We start from the raw sequence: 20,117 nt of genomic DNA, 5'->3' as shown, positions 1-20,117 counted from the left end.
TGTGGTCTTTTGCAGGAGTAAAGACCCGAGTTGGGGCAGGTTTGCTCGAAAGCACCAGGGGGCCGTCAGGGCCTGGTGGTCAGACTGGCTTGGAATCCCCAGACCTGCGTGCCACCCCCCTCCCATCACAGCCCCCAATTCTAGCAGTGGGCTGGTCCCCTGAGTGCTGGGGGCAGGTGGGAGGGTGTCCCAGCTCACTTTCAGAAGTGGCTTGAAGCTGAGGGGGACCCAAGTGCTGGAGGGAGGGGGAATGGCCCCAGTCCCGGAAGCCAATCTGGCAGGGACTTGCAGGGCAATGGCCGTCTGCTTGCCCTCTTGGGGTGCGCAGGGCTCGTCTGCCTACTCTCCCCTCCGACGGGAGATGGATCTGGAAGTGAATCCAGAGGCAAAGGGTCACATAGACTCAGAACATTCCGACTGTCAAGGCTCTTAGACCACCCAGTCCAGCGTCCTCATTTTCAATAAGGGGAAACTGAGGCCCAGAGAGAAGTGCCTTGTTCAAGGTTCAGCCAGTTGCAGAAGCTAGGGGATACCCCAGTGCTCCTGATGCCCGGCCTCGTTCTACTTACCAGGGCAGTAGCTCTCAGGAGGTGGGCACTATATTTCTGAGTTGTCAGGAGCCCCTCCTCTGGCCTTTGACCTTGGTATGGTCCTCCAGCCAGTTCTCCCCAGTGAAGGGGTCCTTGCTCCCATTCCTAGAAGATCCCAAGGAGAGAGAAGCCTCAGTCATTCTAAGATCACATAGCCTTGTACTCAGGGAGTTAGTCCCCAAAGCCTGGCATCCACATTTCTGAAGTAAGAGAATTCTGAAGGGAGCCATGCTGTCCCCTGCCACATGCTCCCGATCTCCCTGGGGTTTCGGCAGCACAGTCCAGCGGCAGGGCAGGGCTGGGCTTTCCTGGAAAGGTGACCACATTGCCTGGACCCCCACCAAGGCCACCCCTCTGACAGCTGGGCGGGCCCGGCCACCGCAGCCAGGGAAGGGGGGCCCTGGGGCCTGGTCTCCAGGGTTCAGGCAAGGAGAGGGAGCTGGGCCCGCACACTGGAGAGCGCTCCATGATAGTTCTCTTCCGTCCTTCCCTTTGGCTCGGGAATGCAAAATATGATCATTTTTGCCTGGAGAGTTCCCTTCCTACATGTGTTTGGCTCCGGCCAACGTTAAGATGAGTTCGCATTCCTCCACACGGCCGGGCCTCCAATTTCTAAATTGTTTGCAAAGACTCAAGACAGATGCTCGCGTGCCAACATCGAAGCTGGCTGTGTGTTTGCCCAAGAGAACCTTACTGACGTGCGGGGGGACGGGGCCTGAAATGGCAAACAGCAGAACCCTCTCAATTTACCGATGGGGAAACTGAGGCCCACAGAGGCATAGGGACGCTCCATGGACACACCGCCAAGGGAGTGCCAATGCTGAGATTAGAACCCAGATCACCCCGCCCTGGTCTAACTTTCTCCTGGCCTCGCTTTGGGCTCTGCTGACCGGCTCGCATGTCCATTGGCCCACCCACATGACTGTTGACTCTGAAGACCACATGTCTTATCGACTTCGCGTCCCCACTACTGAGCATGGAACCTAAAGCCTCGCAGACCCACATAGATGTTTACTGGATTGAAGGACTGAAGGGAAAGGTCATGCAGAAGGCCTGGCAGTGAACAAAGATGGGCGTGAAAAAAAAGCTGGTGACTTTGCACAAATCCCCACCTCTCACCTAGCCTTAGCGCTTTCATTTATGACAATAAGTCAGGGTCTTAAATCTGATCAGGTGGTTCTCAAACTATGTTCCAGGACACCCCAGGGTTCCAAGGAATTGTCTTAGGACGCTCAGTGGGGGTGAAGAGGTACTCCTTGTCCCCCACTCCTAACCCCAAGCTCAACCTCTTGTGTCTGAATTTCATGTGTAGATTCTGTTCCCAGAAGCTGGGATTCACTGCAGAAAAATAAAGTTTGGAGACTGCTAGACTTAGAGACTTGATCTCTAAGATCTCTGCTTGCTCGGAAAAATAACATCCGAATACTTTCCCCTTCCCTGATAACAAATTTGCTACTCCTTTGACCCAGTGTCCAGTTGTTTGGGGGTGGGGGTAGGGGGAGGGGTTCATGAGCCCTGGCAATTGGGAGGAAATAAAATGAGTTACAGGAGGGCCCTTGTGCCGTGGAGGGTGTGTGGCTGCACAGATCTTACCTGGAGCCCAGAATCGGTGCTCAGCGTCTGTCTGTATGTCTGCTGCCCCCGTGTCTGCCTTCTGTGTCCTGACAAGGCACGGCAGCGAAGCTCTAAGGCTGGGTGCATGGCTCAGGTCATGACCATGGCTGGGCCACACTGCTCCCTGACCGGCTAGGACCCGGTCTAGCCCCGTCTCACTCTGGCCTTCCGCGTGAGCCCTTGCGAAGGGAATGATCGGATTGCTACCCCAGAAACCATGAGTCCCCACAGATCCCCAGCCTCCCTCTCCTGTGTCTTTGTCAATCACTCTATGAAACCGTTCCTTCCCCTTCCTGACTGTCCATCCTTTAAGAGCTAGACCAAATCAGTTACCAATCGTTACCGTAACCCCGCATAACAAATAACCCCCCAAAATCTGAGCGACACCCAACAATTATGTAGTTCATATGCCTGGCACCAGCTGACCTACACTGAGCTCTACTGGTCTGCCCGGGCTTGCTCATGCGTCCTGGGGATGGCCCATCTCAGCGGGGGTTGGCTGGGGCAGCTCAGCTCCAAATATCCTTCGTCCTTTTCCTGGCATCAGCGCGCGAGCCTGAGTGAAAGACTTCTCAAGACGATGGCAGAAGTGCAAGTGAACAAACAGAAACAAAGTGTTGTAAGACCTCAGCTGGGAGCTGGCTCACTTTTCCTTCTGCCTCCTATGACCCAGCCCCAAGTCAAGTGGGAACGCTTAGCAGTGTTTGTTGTACATCGTTGTTAGGCAGAGCTCAATAATCTACTTCAGTTCAACACATTTGACTGAGCACCCAGTGGGTCCCAAACCCTATGTTGGGAAGGAAGAGATAAATGGAACCCAGCCCTTGTCCTCCTATCACAGTCTTGGCACTGGGAGTCGATGTGGGAAACCCACTCTGCTCAGCGTATGGGTCTAACCCCACACTTAACGAGTGGAGCTATGGGCAGAGCTGCTTCCCGAGACAAGCTGGGGGGCCAGTGTGGTCGCCCTGTGGTTCGAGCAGCTACCCACGGGGAAAGGACTGCACACTTCTTCCACCTGCCAGGGGCTCCCAAGGGCAGAGCCCAGATCCCCACCCTCCTGGGGGCTTCCTGAGGGAGCGTGTAGTTACTAGGTTTCCTAGAGGACAGCAGGACCCCCAGGGGCAGGTTCCCTGCTTCTCCCCAGAGCTGGAGGGCACCCCGGGCTGGGACCACCTTCTCTCCAGGACAGGCCTTCTTCCCTCCATGTGCTAGAAGCTTCTCTGATGAGGGGACCACGTGCTCCCTCCTCCTATCCCTACTCTTATATCTCACTAGCGCCTATCACGGGGGGCCTAGACTAGGGAGGGCCCTGGGGCCTTGCCAGCCATGCCCCCAAACCTGGCATCGCTTTCCTAGATGCCTGTCTTTGGAACAACAGGCTTGGGGCAGAAGGGAAAGGTGGCTGGTGGCAGAGCAGGAATCATCATACTTTTGTGGTTTGCCCAGGCCAGGCAGAAGGGACAGCAATGCCGATGGGGCAAAACAGGCAGGCACTGAAATCTCATTTCCATCTCACTTTGGAAATGTGTTATTTTGTCTTCCCCAGCCGCAAGGAGTCCACTTTACCATTTCTTTTTGCTTAAGCTAGTTTCAGGGTTCCCCCACACGCATACCCGCATCCGTGTGATCGGCGTTTAGACGTGAAGATTCTTGGGGCCCAAGTAAAACTGAGAAGAGGGAGACAATCCGAGAGTTTGGGTCACATTTCCGCCTCCCTTGCCCCCATCCCAGCTCATCTTGTCCAAGAAAAACGAAAGCGTTTGCTTACACAGGTGCGTTCGTGGCCCCGAGCAGGGCCCAGGGAGTGAGCGGAGGCCGGGGGCCGGGGGCCAGGCACACAGGGCTGCCGCGAGGTGTGCACTCTGAGGTTCTCCCGAGTGGCTGCTTCTTGCTGTCACTGCCAATCTGGTGCTTTCAAGGTCCTTGGGACTCTGGCCGCAACTTCTGGCACAGCCGGTCCCTCGGATCCTATCTGTTATGGTCAGGGGTTCACCGAGCAGCTCTCTAGCGTGCGGGATTTAGGGGAATGTTTAAGAAGCAGGGGGTGGGATGAGGTCCAGCCTGGGTGGGAGCGCGAGGGTGAGGAGTTCAAGTGCGGGGAGGGGTGGGGCTGACGGAGGAGAGGAGGTTCGATGGAGGCAGGTGGCTCTCAGGGCAGGAGTGAATCCCTGCCGTTCCTAGCCATGTGACCCAGCCGGTTCCCAGCCTGTGCCTCAGTTTCTTCATCTGTAAAATGAGAATATAATGTACTTCAAAAGGGTATTGGGAGGATGAATTAAATTTAGAACAGTGTTTGGTACCTAGTGGATGCCATCCGTGTTATTATCATAATCTAAGCGGCAGGGGGCTGTTAGGACCTGAGCCACAGAGCTGGGAGGTAAACTGAGGCAGAAAGAAGCCAGCAGGTTCTGGTTCTGAGCACAGATTCTCAGAAGGCTAGAAATCCAGCAGGCAAGAGTTCCTGTGGCCTCCGGGTACGGAATCAAGATAAGAAGCCACTCCTGGGTGTGGCCCTGAGTAGTGTAGACACAGGGAAGAGAGGAAGGCGGAGGGAGAAGCTACTCTGATCCCAGGAAGAGTGTGAAAGTCGCTATGCGCAGCCCAGAGGAAGGACCACGATGTAGCCGAGGTGTCATCAGACCTGGGCCTTGACGTCTGAGAAGGAAGGAAAGGCCTTCTAGGGCAGATGAACGGCATGGGCAAAGGCACTGAGGCAGCTCAGAGAACAGGGAACCTTGACTCAATTCACTTCCACCGAGATGTACTGAGTGCTTTCCACACAGTAGGCGCAGGTGAGTTACTGCCTTTGGTCTGGTCAACTGCCCTTCAAGGTGGGGATTATCATTCCCATTTTATAGATGCGTCAACTGAGAACCAGAACGAAGTAACTGACCTCGGGTCACCCATGAGAATGAAAGCTGGAGCCAGGCTTCTAACAAGCTCTCCCCGAACTAGAAGCCATGCTCCCTCCTTGTCTGGCCTCGCCCTCGCCCTCGGGGAGCCTGGGAGGAGGGTGGGAGGAACCGGGCAATTCTGACACCATCAGGCAGGCAGGCTCTTCTCTTCTCCTTCCCTTTGCACTAGGAACTCCTGCTTACAACCTCACCAAGGCTTATGCATTCCGTTTCCAGGCTGAGATCTCAGCTCCAGAAGCTTCCTGACCCCCCCAGCCCACAGCGGTCCCTGCCTTCCCTAACAACCATGGCCCTGTGGTCACAGGGCACTTACTCTCCACTCTCCTGTCCCTACTCTCTTCTCATCTGGCTCACCCCTCTGTGGTGTTCGGGGCTAGCCCCAGGCAGGGTGCTTCTGGCCATCCTGAGGAAGACAGGAGCAATCAAAGGATCACCCTGGCTGTGTCTAATTACTGTGATAAGAAGTCACCAGTCACCTATTAGCAAGTACAAGAGGCGATAAGATCCTTAGGCAAGACCTGGTGTCGTTGGGGGGGGGGGGGGATAGATGTGACATTTGTGCTGAGATTTGCTGGGGATGAGAAGTTCATCAGAGAGGCTCAGGCCGAGGAAGCAGCAGGTGCAAAGGCCCCGGGGTGGGAGGAAGCCAGGGGCATCTGGGGTGCAGAAAGGGGCCCCTGGCGACTGCCCTGCAAGGAGCCAGAGGAAAATGGACCACAAGAGGAGTCTGCAGAGGCCTTGGGACTGCGTGGAGGATTTGGGACAGGGCTGGGGCGGGGCAGGGCCGGGGGGCGAGCAGTGAAAATGGACTGACAGTGTGGACACGCAACAGCCGCCCCCTTGGCTCAAGTGAGCATTCCCCGTGGAGCTGTTGGGGAGCTGTCGGCCAACACTTGGGACTGGGACTGCCCCACCTGGTAGCCAGGCAGCGGCCTTCCCCTTAGCCTGGAGGGGTGCTCAAGTTCAGGGCCGTGGCTTCCATCCCTTCTTGGGACTGACTGGTGCTTTTTAAAAAGACAGATGTGCTTCTGAAAAAGGGAGCAGCAGCTGATGTAACTTTGGCCACGGTCCTCAGGAGAGCAGCCCAAGCGTTGTGGATCTCCCCCCTCCGTCATCGATATCCGGGGCAGAGAAGTGGCGAACTGCCCAGCCAGGCTCCCAGTCTCTGCAATCGGCCTGTCGATTCCCGTCAAAAACAACTTTGTTTTGTTTTATTGGTACTCGGGATCCATAAATGTCTGAGAAGAGTACGTTCTCCAAGCATGAAAGCCGTCTGCCATCAGAGGAGCGGACCAGAGGTTCTGTTGGGAGCCAAGGTCAGAGCATCTGACTTGACATCCCATGTAGGAAATCCATTCTCTGACTCCGTTTGGTCGGAAGCAAACGCCAGAGCCAGGGAAGAAGCCCTCACTCTGTAACTTAACGCCCCGGCCCTGAGGGTTTTTGTCCCCTTCCCTGTGGCCAGTTTCACTAATCCTTCCCCCAGAAGGTTGAGGATGGGGGTGGGGAGGAGACTGGACTGGTCCTAGACAGACCCCCAAGTGAGGGGAGGAGCACAGGGAGGCCTGCCTTCTCTCCATGTGCTTCTCCCAGCAGACCCCAAAGGCGGAGCACGTGGCCCCCGAGGCTCAGTAAACAGACTTTTCTTTCTCCTTTTCCTCGTGGAGGGGAGAGGGCATCCCAGCCCCGTGTGGCACCTGGTGCCCAACCATCCAATCAGTCGATCTCTATGACCACGCACCAAGGGCTAGGTCTCTACTCAGGCCCTAAGTACGAGCAGTGAGGGGACAGCAGTGTCTCATGCCACTAAAGAGAACATGAGAATGTTATCAACTATCAGCCACGTGATAAGAAACAGATAAATATATAATATGTTTGTGATCAGTGCTCTCAGGAGAAGTGAAGAAGGGGGATAGAGAGTGACAGGGTGGCCTGGAGGTGGACGAAATGGCACTGAAACGGGAATGCCAGTGATTTAAGGGGTGAGCCATGCGGATAAGTGGGAGAGGAGCCTTCCTGGCAGAGGGAACAGCCAGGGCAAAGACGCTGAGCTGAGGCTGTCAGATACAGGAAGGACAAGGGAAAGCATGGCTGGAGCAGAAGGCTGGAGGGGGAAGACAGGAAATGAGGGGCAGAGAGAACAGTGTGGGGGCGGGGGTGGTCACATAGAGACTTGCGGGTAAGGAGCCTGGCTCTGACTGAGTGGGGTGGGAACCTGGTGGAGGGAATGGGGCTGAGGAGTGACGGGACCTCACAGGTCTCGGAAGGATCCCTCTGGCCGTGTTCACACAAGAAGCACCGGTAGTGGGAAGACCTCAAAGACACAATTTTTGGCCTTATTTTCCCTGGCCCTCGCCCTCCGGGCCAGGAAATGGTGGGGGGAGGGGGGTCCTGAGAGCCAGAATGTGCCTTCCTCTTATTCCGGGCCACCTCCTGCTGCTGAGGTCAGACACCGAAAGAGCAGGACCGGGACAGCCATGGGGTGTCTCCAGGGGGCACCAGGGAGCCAGATAAAGTGCCGTGCACAATCAGGGCATGTGTGTGGCCTGTGCATATAAATGTGTGTGTGTTGCATCTGTGTGCGCAAGCGTGTGTGTGCGCGCACACAGGTATATGTGTGTGCGTGGGTGTGTGCATGGGTGTGAGTATGTGTGTCCGTTCCTGGGACAGACTTGGAGTTCTTCATCTGCAGCTCCACTTCTTCACCCGCTCTTTACCCACCTCCCAGCTCTGCACAGGGGACACTAGCGTCCCTCTCTCCTCCATCACGTGCCCTTACTGGCCAAGACCGGGGTCCTCTTCCCTGAGGCTGCCTGCTGCTAACCCGGCTGAGAAGTCTGGTCATGGTCTGGGCCTTAGAAAGAGTCAAGTTCTCCTCTTGCCCCACCCCCACTCTGGGCCATGGCACTAAATTCATGTGGCAGATTTGGAATCATGAAGACGGGATCGGCGGCTACGTGGCAACTTGCTGCCGCTGTCCTCATCCATAGCAGGCCCTGCTCATGAATCACAGTAGCCTTGCCCACTGAACACAGACCTGACCTCAGAATCTTTCTTAACTCAGTGCTCTAGGCAGCACGAATTATCAATTGACATTAGCTACATCGAATATCCCTACTCTAAGGTGTTCCAGTTTGCCCTCTGGGACTCGAATTCAATGACTCTAATGATGAAACTGTATCCATTTGCAGAGCAAAAAAAAAAGTGCAGAAGTAACTGCTTGTTCCTGTACGATAGGTCTCTTTCAAGTAGGTACCCCTGGGCATCACCCTCCCACACTCAGCCCAGGGGTTCAGTGTCCCCAGGAAAGCACGACGGGAGACTCAAGGTACAAGCCTCACATTCAGAGTCCCTGTCCAGCAGGCTACCCTTTGCTACCCACATCACAAGGTTGTCGTGGAGGTCAAATGGTAACATACATGTAGATGTTCTTCGAAATGCAGAAAGTGCCCTACACATGAAAGGGTGACAACGACATTCTGTCTAGTCTGTTCTATTCTGCTGTTTGTGTTTCACTAATCTGAAAGTTTGGTCTGCTGATAGCATCCCACCCCTGAAATCCCATGAGTCCCAAGTTTGGTGTTTCTGTTAGTGATGTTGGGTAAGGAAGCCAGACGTGCCCTGAAAATGCCTCGTGGAGGGAAGTAGTCAAAGGGCAGGCATCTGAGGTCCTGGTTCTTGATGCTACCACTGATTTACTGTGCACCCCTGGGCAAGCCTCTTAACCTCTCTGGGGCTGAACCCCCCCCCCTGCCAAATGCAGATGATGCCTGTTTATTTTCCCAAGGTTCTGTGAGGGAAAACAATGGCAGATGTGAGAGACCCAGAAACCCAAGCGACCATGCGGCTGTGAGTTGTTGGTTGCGATTTGGCACAAGAATGCCAAAGGCTCAACACCAAGGCTCTCCAGCAGGTGGAATTGGTTCACTGACATGTGACCTAACCAAACAAGGAAGACTTTAAAGGCCAGGGTGAAAGGGTCAGGGGACTGCGTCTCTGCTTCATATCAGCTGCTCCAGCCAAGCAGGGACCCCAACCGAAGCCGGGCTGAGCTTTGCAGATTGGTTCAGAAGGCAGTGGTGAACCAGCAGTGTTGAGCTGTGGCCATTAGGACCCCAGGCTGGGGCGGCAGGTGGGAAGTCAGTTCCTTGACTCTTTAGCAGGCAGAGATGAGAGGAAGGGGGAGAGGAAAGAACAGGAGGGAGAGGAGGAGGAGAAAGGAGGGAAAATAGAGAACACAATGGAAGAAGAGAGCAGAAACTAGAAGCAACAGAATTGGAGGTAGGAGTGGTGGAGGAGGAAAGGAGTAGTCTTGTCCCCACCCCTACCATGAGACCAGGAATCCTCGGAGGGAGGGACCCGGTCTACCCAGGAGTAGATTTTATGCCTCCCCTATCAGATTAGGGCTCTCACAGGGCAGGGGCTGGGCCTTCTCCCATCAGACCATGGGCTCCTCTAAGCAGGGACTACATTAACCATTTCATATGGGGGCTCCCCCAAGGACAGGGGAACATACTCCTCCCACAGCCAAGACCTGCCAGTGGGGCCCATCAAGCCATTGGGGCCCACACCTCCGCCTGCCTGACTACCTTCTTCTCCCCACCCCAGGCTTCACAGACACCTTCAACATGGACACCAGGAAGCCTCGAATCATCGCTGGTTCCAGGGATGCCTTCTTCGGCTACACGGTGCAGCAGCATGAAATCGGCGGCAAGAAGTGGTGAGTGAGAGCTGCCACCCCAGCCAGCCCTGAACCTCCCCATACCTGGCCCCTCTAGCAGCTGCCCAACGTGGCCCTCACACATACAGACACCCCCACCTCCAGTGACTTGACTTCCTGTTCCGGCTGCATAGGGTCCACGCCTGACTGTGAAACCTCAGGCATTCCACAGCAGGCCCACGGTCTTCTCATCCGAAAAATGGGGATGAAAACAGCACAGGTAGCAGGCATCCCAGAACCAATAGTTACTATCTGTCTTTCCCATTTGTTTATTTGTTTACTCTATTTTATTTTATATATTAATTATAGTTATTTTGAAGTCCTTGGCTAACTCCAATATTGGAAGCATCTCTGGATCTGCTTCTAGTGACTTTTTCGTCTTCTGATTATTGGTCACTTTTTCCTGATTCTTTCCCTGTTCCGTAATTTTTTAATTTTATTCTGTGTTGAACATTATGAATGGTACACAGTGGAGGCTATAGGTTATGTTACCTTCCTTCAAAGAAATATACATTTTGCTCTGCTAGGCAATTAAAATACCAAGGAAACCACCTAGATTTTACCATGGCTCGGCTTGGGCCTTGCTTAGATCATCTTATTTTGCCCTTACTCCTAGGCTGTGGTCTTTATTCCTAGGGCATCTGGGATCTCAACTAAAAGCCCACAGTATTTATTAAGGTTTCTCCATTCAGACGGGAACTGTACCCCAACATCTCCCAAGCACTGGACAGCCTCCAAAATCTCTTCCCCCAGCAGCTCTTCTCTAATAGATTTTCTAGAGTCTTCCACTATGCATACACAGCTTAGGAGTCAGCCAAGGATCCTGGGGGGAAATTTTACCAGAGTTTTGGGGTCTCTTTCTCTGTGGCTCCTCCTGCCTGCCCCCACCAGATCTTAATTTTAGCCCCCAACTCTGATCACTGTTTCCTCCACCCAGCAAGACTGCTGCTCTCTGGATTCCATTCCCCTGTGCCAAAATAAGGAAAATGGCTTCATGGAAAGAGCTAGACTGAATATGGGTTTAGCTGCTATGCTTCCCTTTTTTCAGGTACTGAGCTCTGTGTTGATTGCTCTCCAGTGCCTGAAAATAGTTGTTCCATGTGTTTTCTGTAGCTTTGGTAGTTGGCTTGTGGCTACAACTGAAAGTCCTCTTTCATACTCTTTCACCACCTGAGATTTCACGTCTCTGACCATTCCTTCCCATCACTGCATGAGACGCCCCATAGGGTTCCATATTTCGTTTTTTATAACGTTTATCAAACTGGATAGTGATTGCCTGTTTTGTTGTCTTTTTTCCTAAAATAAGGTAATTAGTAGATGCTTGAAAGAATGTGCTTTGAAAGACTAAATTAATGATTTAAGCCTCTCTCAACCAGCCCAAATGTAAGAGGCATGGCGTCCACACTCTGTACATGGTATGAAGGGTTAAGGATGAAATAGAACTGGCTTTGGCAAGATTGAATTTGTTTTGACTAATATTTGTTTATTAAGCTCTGTTAATAAGCTTTGCTAGACTCTGCAAAGTATTAGTATGGGTAAGACATGGTTTCACTCTCAAATAACTCACAGACCGTTTGAGGGGGCCACATTTCAATATCCTTGAAATAATGAAAAAGTACAAGACAAAACACAAGCTGGTGTTCATTATGTTCCTCTTTGTGAGGCCACTTTCTCCATGAGGCTTTCTGGATCTTTCTCGAGCCTAAAATGGCCTGACCCTTCCCAAGCCCTCTCTTCTGGTGACAATATCACTTCCTACCTTGTGTTGGAGTCGCTTGGGCCCATGGCATATCTCCCCTCCTGGACACCGTCTTCATCTCCCAGAACAACGTCTTGCTCATAGAAGAAACTCAGCCAGAGTTTGAAAGGAGAAATCCCTCTGCCTGGGCTCTCTAGGAGGGCTTCATAGAAGAGGGGCATTTCAGTGGGGTCTTAGAGGATGGGCCTAGATGAGCAGAAAGGTAGGATAGATTCAACTCCTGGTCACATTTGCTGACCTGGGTGCATCATGGGAGGGGAGTGGTATTGCCCTGGAGCCACTTGACCTTGGCTTGTTTTCTGCCATTGCGGGGCTGGGAGAGCCAGAGAGAGGCCTCAGAGCGCCAGGGAGCCACAGCTCATGCAGCAGAACGATCAGGGGCACACGGGACCCTTCAGGAATCCCTGTCCTCACTGCAGGGACACCCCTGCTCATCCTACTTCCTTGCTTCCCTCTCTGCTTCCCTCCACCCCGGCCGCCATTTTTCCTGTCCTGTAGGCAGCATCCCAAGAGTTGTATTCAGACATAAGCCCCTGTGGCTGTGGCTCATAGGAGAAGAGGTTGATGCCAGTGTCATTTGGGGGGCGCTGCCTGGAAATGATGCACAAGAAGGGCCCCAGTGGCGTGTGTTGATTCAACTCCGTGCCAGGAGACACCTCAAAGGGAAGACGAGTGCGAGCGAGGGTTTGCAGTCCAAAGACCAAGGCTTGGACGCAGACCTTGGGAGAAGCTCTCTCTGCCTCCCTGCACCTCTATTTGCTTGCGTATAAAATGAATAGGGACTTACCTATCTCAGGGTGCTGGGCAAGATCACACCCCAACTGTGAATGTGCAGAACGGGAAGTGGGGGATTGACTTGCTTGCAGTCGGCAAGCGGCCAATCCTGAAATCGGGCCTCTGGCAGCTTGGTCGGGAGTCTCCCTCTGACCCAGGCTCTTCCTGCCTCCTGGGTGTGGACCTGGCTCCCAGCTTGGTCTGCAGTTCCTGCACCTGCCATGAGGCTGGGGGGATGCGTGTTTTCAAGAGCTCCCCACAAGACTCTAGCAGGGGCAGGGGGGCTCCTGGGGATCCCCATCTCCGCTGAGGGGAGGGATGTGCCAGCGGGAGCATCATTCCCCAGCCCCTGCCCAAAGACCCAGGTCCCAGCCCTGCCGCAGAGGAGGCCCCACGGCTATCTCCGCCACAGGCGCCGGTGAGGCCTGGCCCCCATTTCCCGAGGCTGTGCCTCCTCGAACATCAGGGGCACCAGAGCCTGATGGAAACAGCTGGAGGATGAGGGGACAGAGCCAGTGGGGATGGCACTTTATTTTCTTAACCATTTGCCTCCCGCCCATTGCGCCCCCAACTCCAAACTCACACTGGGCCACGCTGGTGGACACAGCACTTCAGACATCTTAACAGCTTCCCACAGGCCTCGGTTTTAGCAACAATAACAAATAACAACACACACAGACCCACAAAAAGGAAAAGAGAGAACAAAACCCTCTTGCACTGAGCATTCTCTGCCCCTGCTTCTAAAGCTCTGTGTATTTTCAGAGAAATTTAATCCATGTGGACTCTACTGCATGTACATGGAAATCAGGAAATCAGTTGGTTTTTAAGACCATTTGATGCCCCAAACGCCCCAGCGCAGGGTTTGTGGAGGGTCTCTCCGAGCTTCTGGTCCCCTAGAGCAGGAAGCCTCCTGGTGTGGAGGGAAAACAGAGCTGGGCCCCGCAGGCTCCCAGTTTGTCATTGAAGCTCTCAGCCCTGGAACGAGAAGCCTCAGCTCTCAACAAGGGAGAGCATTTCGCTCTCTCCCCTTGAGGGCATCGGGGAGCGGGAGCCCGACAGCCCTAGTGGGCTCCGCGAAGGGACCCCTTTGGAACTCAGTGGGCTTTAAGAACAAGAGGGCATGGTGAGTTCCCTGGGGCGCAGGTTCAGGGACATGAGCAACTTGTAAGAGAAGTCCGCCGTCCCCATTTTACAGGTGGGGCAACTGAGACACGTGAGAGAGGACATCATTAGTAAGGGTCTGAGCCGGGTCTGGAGCCCAGATCTCATTAGGCCCGAGGGGGCCCAGAGCAGAAGTAGCCCCAGCCCGGAGGCCAGCTGGAAACTACAGGCTTCCTCGGTGGTGCCCCACTGGCCCCACTGCTGGCCGCACGAGAACCAAGAACCCAGGTAGTGGGGTCCCCAGCACCCAGCACTAGCAGATTCACAAAAAGGTGCTGAGCCCAGCCAGGAAGGGAGGGTGTATGCTCCTAGAAACCCATTCCCCGATGTCAAATACCAAGAGAGGGCACACAGAAAGGATGGTGGGAATTCATGTGAGGAAGAAAGTTCTGATTCAAGAGGCGGAGGGAATCGGGAGAGGCTGTGGAGGAGGGGGCTTCCAGACGGGTAGGATTTCCACGGGCAGCATGCACATGGGTGAGAAGAATAGAACTGGAGGGAACAGCATGCGTAGGTGGAAAAGAAGAGGCCACATTTAGACAAAGGACATGGTCCCATGCAGCTGGAGGAGAAGGTGCAGAAAGCAAAGCAGTGAGGCCAAAGCCTGGGGGAGAGGGGCGAGGAGAACACTAGAGCAAGGGGACTGTGTCTGGGAGGCAAAGGAGTTTTAGAGAGGGAGAGTGGGTCACCAGGGGTGTAATTTTTACGGTGCTCCATTTGGCTGCTATGTGGAGGAAGGACCTGAAGGAGCAGAGCCTGGAGCTGAGGCTGGTGGGAAGGCTATGGAAGTCTAAAGTGAGTGGAGGGTCTAAGGCCTGGGGCTTGAGGAAGGGGCCTGCTTTGTGAGTGTCACAGCCTAGTTCATTCATTCATCCTTGAGAACCTGGGAATTCCATGGTGAACAAAACTGCCAAGTCCCAACCCCGATAGAGCTCTTCCTCTAGTGGGGCGAGACAGGTTGTTAGTTGGCCCGTCATCTGTCCAATGGTGATCCGGGCAACAGAGAAGCATTAGGCAGGGTAAGGGGGCTTACAAGTCGGGGACGGGGGGGAGGTGAGTGCTGCCACCTTATGCAGGCCTCCAAGAAAGGCCTCAATGCTAGGGTAACAACCATCAGAGACCCAAAAGAAAGGGAGAATCTGAGACAGGCATGGATACCTGAGTAAAGAGTATTCCAGGAGGAGGGAATGGCGAGTGCAAAGGCCCTGAGGTAGGAAGATGCTTGGAATGTTCAAGGAACAACGCGTGTGTCCGGAGTCGAGTGGGCCAGGGCAAAAATAGAAGGAGGCAGATGAAACAGGATGAAGGATGACTGAGAGCAGATCTTGCTGACCAGGAAGACGACGAAAAGGCAGAAAAGCAAAATCCAGCAACAGGAGACCGACTTCAGGGGAACAGGAGTTAAGCTTTGGTCCCATTGGTTTAAAATGTCCTAGGGTCATCAGGTGCATGTGGCCAGCCAGCAGCAGGGGCTGGAGACCTTCAGCTTGGTGGGGAGATCACGGCCAAGACTCAAATGTGAACTACATTCACAGAGGAGCGTTCAGAGAGAGGGAGGGGGCTGGGAAAAGAACCCTAGGGTGCCTGTGGGTGTGAGCGGGGAGGAGGGAGAGAGAACCGTCAGAGGTGGGGGCAGGAGGGGGTGCAGTGTCCCAGAGGGCACAGGAGGGGAGAATTGCGAGACAGGGGGGTGGGGTTATCCCGGAGTGCCCCTCCGAGAAGCAGCGGGGGGCCCAGCTGGGGAGCTTGCAGCGCTGGGCAAACCCCTACAGCACCGGAGCCCTCACGACAGACTGAAACGCTCATGATGTGCGCTTACGTACACAGAATAAGTGCAGAGCTCTCCCAAGGACTCACTGCAACGTCCGTGAAGTGTCTGAGTTACTCTAGAGCAAGTGGGCCCCAGAAACCTCAGTGGGCACCAGAGTCCCCTGGAAGGCTCGTTACATGGGACCGCCAGGCCCCAGGTCCAGAGCTTCGGAGTCAGTAGGTCTGGGGTGGGACCTGAGAATGCACTTCTCCAGCAAGTTCCCAGGGGCGGCTGGTGCTATCAGTCTGGGGACCACACTCTGAGAACCACAGACCTAGAGATCTCTGTTCCTGGTATCTTAAGCTGATGACAACAGGCAGACACAAAATGACCTGAACTGTGTAAGGTGCCCTCATGTGTAGGGAAATGGGGAGCCCCGAGTCAGCTGGCGATGGGGCTTGAGAAGACCTGTTCACACCTCACTGTCATCCCCGGGCATCCTCCTGTCTCTCTTAGCCCTCCCTCTGCCTTCTCTTACCTTTCCGGTTTTTTTCCTTCTCTTTGCCCATTTCCTCTTCCTAGTTTCTGGATTCCCCACCCTGCTCCTTATTAGGTGATATCTATCCGAACTAAGTTCTAATTGGGGTAAGGTGTTGATGGTTGGACCGTCTCAGATAACAAGAGGCTCACTCGTGATAGAGTCAGGGGTGGACTGGAATATATCCGCAAGAACTGGGTGTCAAGCCTAAGGCCGGGGTGCCCTCTGGCCCTGCCATTCTCTCCTCTCCCAGCCGTGGCGGTTGGTTTCCAGCCATTCATCGATGGCCCCTTCCCTTGGGGTTATACCAGGTCTCATGGCTGGCACAGGTGTCCTGCCTGGACACGTAAATTAAGGCACAGTGAGGTGGCTTTTTACTCAGGAGACGTCTAAGCTGAAGAGCCACGCAGACCTGGGCTCCCTTCCCTGCTCAGCCACTTTCCAAGCCAGGGAAAGGGAGCACCTTACAGCCACTTCCTGGACCACGGTTTCTTCATCTGTGAAGTGGGCATGGTGATGCAAGCCCAAGGGAGATGGTGGTGAAGTGTCAACTGCGGGCAGATTTTGCTGAAGTTAGTTCCCCGCACTGGCCTATCGTCCCCAAAAGGATATGGTGTCCGGAGAGAGGTTTCGAGGAAAAGGGCCCCCGTGACTGTTGTTTGGGCAGAAGGACAGGTCTTCTCCAAGCCCATCCCTCCTCCTCCTTGGTGCCCCCACGGGCAGTCAGGCCTCGGTGGGCCTCAGCCTTTGTTGCTGTAGAAATCGCACTGAGGAGCAGCCTAAGCTCTTCTCCTGGCTCAGGCCCCCAGAGCAGGCTCCCCGCACCGCAGTGCAGAAATGTCCTCTGCCATTTTCCCTTGGAACAAATAAAATCCGGTACCATGACTCATTCTGGTTAAAGAATAAATCGCTGCAGAAGGGTAGGAGGAAACCACCCAATGCACCAGAGAGAGGAAGAAAGAGAAAAACTGTGCTCGCGGGAAACGCTGGCCCGGGGCCTGGGCCCAGGCACCCAGCAGACCCTGGCAGGCAGCGCGTGCACCAGAAGTGCGTGAGCTCAGCGGGCTGGAGCAGCGGAAATCCAGACGGTTGTCCTTGAGGCCGGGGGCACCTTCAGGCCCTTGGAGACCCAGAGCAGCGCTCGGAGCCGCCAGGGAGAGCCCGCAGCAGGATTCTGCGGCCCTGCGTGCAAGCGTTTACCCGGCTCCTCGCAGCTCCAGATACCATTTCTCTTCTTGCCTTGTTCTCTCTTCCTCTCTCCTTTCTTTCTTCTCCTTCTCCTTCCTTTTTTGTAATGCCAGAACCACACAGGGAAGTCCCAGGACTTGAAGAGCATGTCAGCGAGGGCTCAGACACACACACATACACACACACACACACACTCACACAGCTGGTCAACCTGAGACAGGCGCTGAGGCTGGTCCTCAGGGTCCCAGAACAACCTTAGTGCTGAGCTCGGAGAGGCAGGGAGCCAACCATTGCATGCTTTGAGTGTAAGTGGAAACATTGAAAGGAAAGTCTCCTGGTTACTAACCCCCACGAAAGAAAATAAATTTAATTTGGGCAGTTCAAGGAAGCCTGACGGATTTGCCAACTCAGCATCTTCTCCAACCCCCACTTACCCCTCAACTCCCCCCCCCCGCCCCCCCCCCACACTCCAGAGGCCTATGGACAATTCCATGGGCTCCTCTGCCTCTGCCAGCAGCGCTCCTTCTGGGACCCCCCGCCCCCCGCCACGTACGTCCTGGGTCCAGTGCAGGACAGGGAAGGAGGGCTTCTCACATGAAGTGGAGAACAAACTAATGCGGAAATTCACTCCATCTTGAGAGTGGCTTTCTCTAATTTCATAGATTTGAACGTTCAAGGCTGGTTATTAATCGCGCCTTCTCATCTTATCTGCAATTCTCACAACTGACACTAGGGGGAGCAAGACTGGTCGGTAGGAGCTCCCCACGTCAATCATCGAGGCTCCGGTTGATGCTACCGCTCAGGGCTAGCCCGCGCTTCCATGCCGCCCGGCTATAAAATGTGAAAGACTCAGCTCCTTATTGAAACCCGTAATTGGAATAAACATGTTTTAAAGTTATATTCAATTATAAAAACAAATCCGTGTGCTCTACGTGCTTTCTCTCACTAAGCTTAACTGTGATGGACCACTGCTTCCCCCAAGCCTTGCTTTCTCCAGGCTTGGATAGAATACCTCCTTCTCACTTTTCCTGACTACTTCGGGAAGAATCAAGGGCTCCTCAGGACTTCAAACTCTTTCCAGTGGCTCTTCTCTTCCACACAGCTGCATCCCTCAGACGCACGGCCAATGGCAAAGGCTTGTCGTTGACTCGAGACCATCTTGACAAGGTTGCTCTTGCCTTCTGTGGAATCTCTAAATCCTCTCCGCTTTCCTTCTTGAACATTTATTCCTGGTTGATCTTGGATGGCTCACCCTGAGCCCGTAATGCAGACAGACACAGAGAGTTGTAGAAAAAGCCAATTAAGAGAAGTAGCAGAGGGTTCCCAAGTATAGGGCTCCCCTTTGATTCGTCTTTGCTTGGCACAGATCCACAGAAGGAGAAGGGGAAGATGGTTCTAGAAGTCAGGTTGTGACCTACCCAAATCTCAGGGAAGCCCTAAGCTGGACTTTCTGGTGGTAAAGAGCCTGGGGACAGGGGCCCCACATGGGAGAGGCTGGTGGGAGGCTGAGGTATGGGAGAGGACCCTGCTGCAGGGAAAGGCAGGCAGGCAGCAGGTGGGGGTGGACAGGGGTCTGGCCCCACGCTGGGTGCCAACTTTGCAGCACCAATTCCCCTCGGCACTGTCCTCTCTGCTTCTCCCCAACCACTGAGCCAGGGATTTTGCAACCCAAAGGGGAGGATGATTGCAATGATGTAATGACAGACTCTACCCTTCAGTGGTTCAAGGGAGTCTGCAGCCTCTTTGCTTCTTTATGGCTTCTCCGATAATAATGCTGTAAGAAGAGCCATTACTCACAATCCAGAAGGGAGAGGAAGGAAATAAATCTGAGCTTTGAACCAGACACAAAGTACTTCGAAGGACTGTGCAGAGCCAATAATTCCCTGATGCAACTCAGGGCTGGCCTCTGTGTGTCCCGCCCTCCTGTGCCCAGATACGGGGAGAATGAGGCCACGGAGCTGCCTGCCCCTTAGCCAGCCGGGTGACTTGGGTTAATATCCGAGGAAACACCTAGCACAATCCCAGACACATGATCAGCTGCCCCCAAACATTCATTTATGCATGCATTAGTTTATTAGCTTGTTCATACGAAGTGCTTTGAAAGTCGATGTTTGTTAAGTAGTGTTTGTTAACTGTTCTTTTTTTTTTAAGATTTTATTTATTTATTTGACAGAGAGAGAGACAGCCAGCGAGAGAGGGAACACAAGCAGGGGGAGTAGGAGAGGAAGAAGCAGGCTCCCAGTGGAGGAGCCTGATGTGGGGCTCGATCCCATATCGCCAGGATCACACCCTGAGCCGAAGGCAGACGCTTAACGACTGAGCCACCCAGGTGCCCCTGTTAACTGTTTTTTGATTGGGTATCCTGTCCCCAATTCTTATGTGGCCTGTTTTCCATTATCTCAAAGCCTGGTGATCACCTGATAATATAATTCAGGGGTTCCAAAAGCTGGCAGAGCAGAATTGCCTGCAAAAGGTTTAAAAAGAATACAGATTCCTTAGCCCAGTCCAAGACTTACAAAATCAGAATCCCTGGAGGTAGAAATCTATACTTTCTAAACATCCCCACAAAAGTCAGATCCCCAGCCAACGTTCTGGAACCACTGATTTAAGAGGTCTGTGAGTTCTCATGGACTCATGGGTTAGCCTGTTTCCAGGCTTACTTGGAGAGTGACCTTCAGTGCCTGAACCCAAAGGGATGGCCAACTGCAGGAATTTAGAGAGCCTGGAAAGTAGGGGGGTGGGGCCCGGAGGCTAATCTGATCAGAGGAGAAATGCAATGGTCTTCAAGCATGTAGGCATCTAACCATCTGTCTACACTTCATGTAGAGTTTTAGGTAGAGTTCTCTACACAAGCAAGGGGAGAAGGGGGGGAATTTGGGGTGTCGAGGAGATGTGGGTGGGGAGGAAGAAGGGGGATGAATGGCGCGAGCCCAGCCGAGGAGGACCCCAGCCCGAGCCCCGTGAAGGCAGGCACTCGTCTGTCCATCCCTGGCCCATGGAAGCCTTTGTCACAGCAGATGAATCAGACTCACGCACATCAGCCCGGCACCATCAGGACGCCGCTGTCATTCCTCCCCATGGGCCCCGGTCCCTCTTCACCTGGGT

General features: G+C 53.9%; 1 protein-coding gene across 1 annotated transcript in view; it reads left to right on the top strand.

Moving 5' to 3' along the window:
* The window catches only part of ITGA11 (integrin subunit alpha 11), a 111,036-nt gene that overhangs the window by 21,827 nt on the left and 69,092 nt on the right, over positions 1 to 20,117 (top strand). The window contains exon 2 of the mRNA XM_026478392.4: positions 9,731 to 9,842. Coding sequence (XP_026334177.1) covers positions 9,731 to 9,842 — 112 coding nt within the window. The remainder of the gene's footprint in view (positions 1 to 9,730; positions 9,843 to 20,117) is intronic.

This window comes from Ursus arctos, unplaced genomic scaffold (genome assembly GCF_023065955.2).
Source record: "Ursus arctos isolate Adak ecotype North America unplaced genomic scaffold, UrsArc2.0 scaffold_28, whole genome shotgun sequence".
Lineage (NCBI taxonomy): Eukaryota > Metazoa > Chordata > Mammalia > Carnivora > Ursidae > Ursus > Ursus arctos.
The sequence above is the reverse complement of the archived record's forward strand: the minus strand, read 5'-3'. Positions and strand labels throughout refer to the sequence as shown.